An 8,410-nucleotide genomic window follows, 5' to 3' on the forward strand; every position below is an offset into this window, starting at 1 on the left:
TCCGCTTCAAGAAAGAACGAACACGGAGCAGCGACGGCGCACGTACGCAGCAGGTAGGCCGCCAACGCGCTGCCGCCGCTGTCTTTTCCGGTGTCTAGTCTGGTCTGGACGTGGCGAGTTCGCGAGCCGATGGCACGTCGACCAAACGGCCTGCCGTTGGCTGGTTTGCGCCTAGAAGAAGATGGAAAATGCCATGCCACTGGCGTACGTCTCGGGCACTTTTGGGAAACACACGTACGCTCCTGGTGCCGTTGGTAAAAAGTTGGTTCATTTGCATCTACTCCTACTCCTAGTCCTAGTACGGTCTAGAAGAAGAAGATGCAAGGATCCCACGGGAGCCTCGGGTGCATCTTTGGGAACACGTGTGTAGGTAGCTCGGGTCGACTTGGCACTGCAGGTGGCGGGTGACACGCTAGGCAGCCTCGTGGCTCCGGCGGTACGTGCCATGAGCGCGCCGCCCGGGCGAGTTCGTCAGGAGGTCGCCGAGACGGCGACGCCTACACGTGCCCTCCTACAGCCCACTCACCAGCTAAGAAGTTAGACTCCCTAGGATGGGACGAGAACTAAATGTTTGCAACTGGTAAATCTTGAGCCATGTTCTTGCATCCGTTTTTTTTTCATTTTGAGGTTCTTGCACCCACTGATGCTAGGTTAACCATCGAATCAGAATCATACCAGCGAATCAACTGTCCTTTTTTTAGTAGCGCCGCACTTTTTTGACCAACGATGTTCATAGGAATAGTTACAAGGTTAGGGCATCTTCAACGGCGACCCGTAAATTCGTTTAATCCCGAAATAACATTTGTGGAGGTCAGGTCAAAAGGAAAAAAACAATTTAAAGTGCTTCCAAAAATAGCAATTTTTGGGTGTCAATTTTGTTTTTTATCACGACTTCCATGAATGTTATTTCAAAATGAAAATATTCAAGCACTGAGAACATTTGTCAAAGATTAAGCCAAAAAAGAACTATATTTATTTACTATTTTTTATTTTACTATACATTAGCTAGGGAGCATATGAGCTCATGACTAGTCCGCGTCCGTAAGAAAGACCATCTCGTGGTCTTAGTTCACTTGTGTTTGCATGTAGCGTTTGATCTGAGGGGGTGTTTGGTTCAGGGACTATCCCAGAGACTAAAAAAAAGTTTCTAAAAAGTCTCTAGGAACCAAACAGAAAGGACTTTTTCTACAAGGAATAGAAAAAAACTCTATTGAAGAGTCTTTTTTGATTAGTCCCTGGAATTAAAAAAAGTTCTAGAACTTCTGAACCAAACATCCCTTGAGTTGGTTCTATACCTGAATAGTTCACACACATTTAATAGCGGCAAGGATGGAAGGTTTCCGTTTTTCTTCTGTCGTACTAGTAGTGGCGAACGAACTTGCCATCCGGTCCATCGCGTGTTTGTTTTCCCGTTCTAGAAAGGGGCGTGTTGTTTTACCTGTAGTTTATGTCAGGTGTGGCAGTTTATGCCCCCAGATTTTATTTTACCTGTAGTTTCGGACGAAATCCCCTCTGGGGAAGGTTGATTTAATAAATAATCTTTGAAGCTCAAAAAAAAGAAAGAAAGGGGCGTGTTGTTGCCGTCTTTTGCGGTTGTCTGGATCTGGCAAGTTGGCGAGCCGATAGCAGCACGTCGACCAAACGGCCAGGCCCAACGGGTCCGTTTGCACCTAGAAGAAAGATTAAAGGCTGTTTTCTGGTTTTGGAATTTAATTTATTTCTCACCCAAAGGTTACGACGGCAATTCACATTTCATGCGTACAGCGGAGGTGGTCTAGCAAACTGGACACCCGTGGACACTATTGGGTTGGCCACCTACGCCGGTCCTCTCGATTTTGGGAACGTTCAGTTCAATTTTGTTTCCCTTTTTTACTATTGCGCCTTTATGTTTTATTTTCTAGTTCGCTTTTATATTTTATGTACTTTTAAATTTTTATTCATGAATATATTTCAAACTTATGGCTTACTTTTAAAAAACCAGGAACGCAATTAGAATTCTTGAATATTTTTCTAATTTTTTCTTCAAAACTGTGAATATTGAAAAACTTATTTGTGAATATTTTTAAAATTAAAAAACTGTTTAAAATTTTTGAACACTATTTAAATTTACAAATATTTTTTCAAATTTATGGCTATTTAAAACAAATTGTGAATTTTTAAAAAAATCATGAATAATTATGAAACTCTTGAACACTTTTTTGAAATCATGAATATATTTTTCATATTTGTGAGGTATTTTGATGATAGAAAAATTATTTAAATTCACGAATGTTTCTAATTTTTTTAGCATTTTTTGGAAATTCTTAAAATGTATGCTGAATTTCTTTAATTTCTTTGAAAGTTTTTAATTGAAATGTTGGTTCTAATAGTGTCAAGCGGGACGAACCAATCTGTGGTTGGATGGTTAGGTACTAGGTGAATAGTGGTATGCCCAGCCCGCCAAGGTTCAAGTCCTGGTGCTCGTATTTGTCCTAAATTTATTTCATGATTTTCGATGATGCACGTTCAGTGAAAAAACACGTTCCCGTCAACTACGAGGCGCCTACGGTAACTTCATAAAATCTCAAAATGATATGTCGGATCAGTCTCTCAGAGTGCTTAGAGGGGTAAGGTGTGCGTGTGTGTGTTAATAAGGGTGAGTGTATGCGTGTATATATGAGTGTTTGCGTCGGTACTATGTTAAAAAAAATAGTGTCAAGCGGGACCAATGACCCGACCAAACCCTTACAGACCGGTTCACTTATAAAAAAAACTTTGAAACTCCTTTAGGCCTTTATTTGTAGGTAGCAAAATCGATCCCACGGGAGTCTCAGGAAACACATGTGGGACCTCCAATTTTTCGACCTACGCGAGGAATAGAGAGGAAATGTGCAACCTAGATTCAACGAGGATAATTGCTTTGATGTCAACATTTGACATTGTCAATATACTTGGCAAGCCAATAATTGGTAATACTAAAAGTTGTCAATAATTGACAACTTTTTGTGAGGTTGACAAGTAAACATGGTAGCCAAGCAAGCACTAGCCAATATTTGGCATTTTCTAAATGTTGGCATGCCAATTTTTGGCATCCAACCAATTATGCTCAACTTCTCCTGCGCTACCTTTGGGCCAGCCCATATGTGGGGCAGGGCCCCTTGTTTTTTTATCATTTTTTTCTTCTGTTGTGTTTGCTTTTGTGTTCTATTTGTTTCTTAAAAAATACTTGGGATTTCAAAAAAGTTCTGAATTTCAAAAACAATGATCATGAATTTGACAAATCTTCTTTGATTCAAAAAAAGTTCATGCTTATGTTTTTTATTTCAAAAAATGGTCGCAAATTTTAAAATGTTCCTGGATTTAAGTCCTGCATGAATATGAAAAAATGTTCAGGAGTTTGAAATTTTTTTATTGGATTTTATTATTTTTCCATAATTTCAATTTTTGCGAATTTTAAAAATATTTATAATTTACAAAATTGTTCACATATTTGAAAATGTTCCCGTATATTCAAAACCTGTTCGAAGTTTGTAAGTTGTTCCAGATTTGAAGAATAGTTCATGAATTTGAAAAAAATGCACGAAATTGAAAAAACTCCCAAATTAAAAAAAATCATGGATAAAATTTCCCCATATTTTAAAAAATCTTCACAAATTTGAAAAATGTTTGAATTTCAAAACATTTTCCCATATTTCGAAAATATTTCACGAATTTGAAAAATGCCCAACATGTTATCTGATGGTGTCCGGCTAGGGGTTCTCTCACCACGTCGGCTCCCGGCCTGATGGGCCGGGCTGAGGACCCCATTTCGGTTCAGGAGTGAACCACATTGGGCATCCTACGATGTATAAACAGATGTATATGATGCATTGTAATGTGTTTGTTCATTTGCTTCGGTTTGTATGTAGTCCATATTAAAATATTAAAAACATCTTATACTCCTCTATTCCAAAGTCTAAAACCACAACAAGAATTATGAAAGTATTAGTGAACGGAGGGAGTACCTGCAAACACCACAAATACAGAGAGGATGGAGGACAATAGAATATGCAATAGAGAGAAAAATGAAAATAGAAATGGATGAGAGAGACTGGACATGGTAAATAAACTCCACGATTTTCCAAAAACCTTTTTACTTCATTAACACATGTCTCATTCACATAATAAAGATTAAGTTACAAGCCATGTAGACGCCAACCTGACAAAATCGGAAAGACAATAAAACTCTAGACTTTACACGAAGGACCACCAGCCAAGCGGTTGAGCCCGAGGACACAAGTCCATCATAGATTGCCATTGCCGCCATCCTCACTTGAATAGATCCACCCCCCCCCCCCCCCCCCAACGAGCAGAACACCGTGTTGGAGAAGGTTTTGAAGCTTTAATATCTGGTGCCGTGGTTGCCCTTGTCGAAGCCATGACATCAAACATCCAAAACATAAACTACTAGGGCCGTAAAACTTAAAGCTACACGATCTGTTCGCGCGGGATCCGATGAACCCCTTCACCTAGTACAATGTGTTTTTTTCCTATTCACTTTTACATATACTATATTAAACAATTATCTGAAAGTAGCCAAATAATTATGGAAACAAATTAGATGTCCGATCGTTATGGTTTCATGACTACTCCCGTGGCATATGCATTTAACTAATGTATTTTATTTATTAGAAAGAAGTATATTTTTTGATTTTTTTGTGGTGCTTATTACCTAAAATGTATTTTCACTACCACTTTATTTTTAAGTTTCTTGCAGTGATGAGGCGATTTATTCATATATTATATTTTAATGGTACAAGAAATATATATTTTAAAAGTACAATAAATTCAGGTAATATATGATATTATAATACTATGCGAGTTTCTCTGGAAATAAATAATACGATATTTCAAGTTGATACTCCTTCCATTCCAATGAATAAGGCACCCACACACTCTAAAATTCAATTTTGATCATAAATCAGACCAACCAAATGTGGATTATATATGTGATAAAAGTTATACCATTGAATTCATATTGAAAAGAAGTTTGCAGTGGTATATTTTTGAAGTGACAATATTCTTTTTGACATCACAAAATATATACTGTTAATCTAATTTATGGTCCAAGTTTGATTTATTCATTGGAATGAAGGGAGTAAATGTGTTAGTGAGGCAAACGTTTTCGCTACTACAAAGCGTAAACCGAGTGGGTACGCTTTCGCTGGCCGCCATCTGTTTCCTCTGGTTTCACTGAAAGGATGTAGCTCCCCTGCGGCGGAGCTCGGCGGCGGGCGAGGTGAGGTCGCGGTCGATTGCTCCGGCAGCTCCTCGACAGCGTCCACTGCGGGCCGATTTCGAAGAGCGGAGGCCCAGCTGCAGCAGGATGCTTCCTGGTTCAAGCGGGCGGCGACCTGAATCCGACGGGCGGCAGAACGATGCCGACGAGACCAGCGGCCTGACTGCGACGGGGTCGACTCTGAAATTACGAGGTAATCGCAATCCCTGAAGCTCGAATCTGATTAGCGCGCGCTAGGAGTAGCACCAGAAATCGATTCAGTTTGCACACAAACATCTCTGAAACTGTGAGTGCACATGCATATCTGAAATCCCTGCAGTACAATTTGAACAGCAAAGCTGCCACAAATCTGTACAAAACTCACACACATGAAACAAAGGCAGATGTTCCGGATTCCCCGAAACATGCTGCACAGAAGGGTTCAAAATACTTAAGTACTACATAAAACCATCGAATACATAGTTACATACAAGATACAACCTTATGAGCATCTGAATGAAAATGTTGTAGTACAGACTTTAGACATGTAACTGATACTCTGCGTACGTTTATTTCTAGGACATACTACTGCATTGATACATGTGCTTATACTACTCCACTAAACAGCATAACTAGTCAGCGGCGAAGCACCGTGGATATCATCTTCCTCCTGAGAGGCCAGATATCGTGCAGAAGCTCGATGTGATCTGCGGGTATGACAAGGTGACCGAGTTCGGTCCATTGCTTTTCACCAAGGCCGCCATGTTCACGCTCAGCTCCGTCTTCCTCAGCTCGGGCAGTGGCATCTCACCGTCGAGGTATTGCATAACTTGCCGCATCCTGGGCCTCGAACTAGGAAATGGGTGCAAGCACAAAAGTCCCAGCTTTAACACGAGGTATGCCTCATCAATGTTGTAATCACCCTGGAGGATAGCATCCACTGTCTCAATAAGCAACCCATTGTTCCAATGCTCGAGTACCCATTCTACCAAGAAAACTTCATTTCCCTCTGCATTTCTCTTGACAGGTTTTTGACCGCAAGCAACCTCGAGAAGGAACATGCCGAAGGCAAAAACATCTGTATGAGGGGATGCCTTCCCTGTCCGCAGTAGCTCGGGGGCTAGGTACCCCTTGGTACCAACCATATGTGTGGTCTGTGGGTCAGTGCCATGATCATATAACCTTGCAAGGCCAAAGTCACCAAGTCGCGCATTCATTTCACCATCCAGCAGTATATTGCTTGCTTTGATGTCTCTATGGATTACAATTTTCTCCCACTTCTCATGGAGATAGAGTAAGCCGGTAGCAATGCCTTTGATAACTCGAAACCTTTGAACCCAATTCAAAATGGCATTCTGCTCTTCACAATGTAGATATTTATCAAGGCTACCATTTGGCATGTAAGTATAAACCAAAAACAGTTCACCTTTTCTCCGACAATAGCCAAGTAATTGCACAACGTTGCGATGTCGGAGTCGACCAATGCTAACAACCTCGGTGACAAATTCTTTCATGCCCTGTCTTGACTCATGAGACATCCTCTTCACAGCAATCTCCACATTACACGATGGAAGCACTCCTTTATATACTTTCCCAAAACCTCCTTCTCCAAGTAGGTGTTTGTTCTTGAACCCTCTCGTAGCATGGAACAGATCCTTGTAGGAGAACCGATGCGGACCGAATTCTCCCTCCCAATCCTCACGCACCTCAGCATACTTCAGTCGCCTTCGCACAACTAGAGTGACAAGAGTGCCCATAGAGAGGATCAATGTTGCAGTGGCTATTGGTAGGACGATCACCAAGAGCTTGGATTGGGCCTTGGGACCAACACGAGGCAACTTCGGAAGCTTGGAGATGTCAATGGATAGAGCTGGTTTATTCATGCCAAAGCTCCAACCCATCACGTACTGACGGGTGTTGATGGGAGTAGCCATGGATGAGAATCCAATGTACTGAGCTGAGTCCGAGAGTACAGTTGTGAGATCATAGGTTGCAGAGAGCAGTGGCCTTGATGGTTTTCCCACGTTGATCGGAGCCAAGGTCACATTGATCTGCGTATCACCCTCATTGTAGTCTACCCAGAGCTGCATAGCCTGGTTGCCATTCAGCGTCATGTTCTTGAAGGCACCACCCTTGTCTTCGTAGAAGCCAGATGCACTGGATTGCATGGAGACTGCACTGTTGATATTGATACCAATGTGATTTTCATCAATGTCTTGGAGCTCAGAATTTCTGTAGGTGTCAAGTTCGATCATGAAGATGTGATTGCTTGTGTCGCCATTGTTCTTCTCGTTGAGGAGGGCAAAGTACTTTGCTGCCCGTGCATCAGAGAAATTCTTTGTGGGTGCAATGAAGAAAGCCATGCCATCAGCGCTCAAGTCTGCGTAAGAGATGAAGATGCTGAAGACTACATGGACTGCGAAGGATTGAACTTTACCACCGGGTGACTTGCGGAAGTGCAGAGGAGTGGGATAGAAGGCATGGCCCTTGAGAACAGTCGTGCCATTGGACAGATCAAGAAGGCCACCATCTGTGACCATGGCACATCCGTCCAGGGTTAGGCTGGGTTGGCTGAAGCCGGAGAAGAGAAATTGATCATCACCAGAGACCAAGGTTGTGACGATAAGACCAAACAGGAAGACAAATTGTTGAAGGAAGGATGTATGCTTCATTGTAGGACTTGCAAGCTGCAACTGAATAAGCGGCATGCGAGAGGTAAGTGTTTTGTGGGCAATCAACAATATATTGTTTCAGGCTGCACTTTGTGGTGCAGTGGTTTATAACTTTATATTGTAATTACCTTGCAGCATCCATACCAAGTCTACTCTGGTTTTTCAACATCTATCATTGTCTACAATTTTAATAGTTGATGGGGACAGTGATATTTCTTCAGGTTTGTCGATAACATCTTCAAATTGATTATAAGGAGCACCCTAACAAATATTCTTAGTCCCATTTAGTTACTATAGCATGTCCATGTCGAGTAATTCAGATTAATTTCCTGGCATAAAGTTAAAATAGCATGTCGTAAAGAAAGTTTCGAGTGGTTCAGATTAATTTCCTGGCGTAGCTTGGGAGATGCTATAGTAGTATTTGTACCACCTAAGAGATACTTATATTTTCCTATGATCGAATTGTAGTAATCTTAATTGCATTCTGTAGAAAACCTTTATA

The 8,410-nt window shown here is 41.3% G+C and overlaps 1 protein-coding gene across 1 annotated transcript; it reads right to left on the bottom strand.

Annotated features, from left to right (window-relative positions):
• Positions 1–5,675: 5,675 nt before the first annotated feature.
• On the bottom strand, positions 5,676–8,008 carry LOC125511098 (L-type lectin-domain containing receptor kinase SIT2-like). The gene has a single exon (XM_048676383.1). It carries the CDS (start codon positions 7,942–7,944, stop codon positions 5,896–5,898), a length of 2,049 nt encoding a protein of 682 aa, XP_048532340.1. The 5' UTR covers positions 7,945–8,008; the 3' UTR covers positions 5,676–5,895.
• Positions 8,009–8,410: the final 402 nt, after the last annotated feature.

Source organism: Triticum urartu, chromosome 5, assembly GCF_003073215.2.
Source record: "Triticum urartu cultivar G1812 chromosome 5, Tu2.1, whole genome shotgun sequence".
NCBI classification, from domain to species: domain Eukaryota; kingdom Viridiplantae; phylum Streptophyta; class Magnoliopsida; order Poales; family Poaceae; genus Triticum; species Triticum urartu.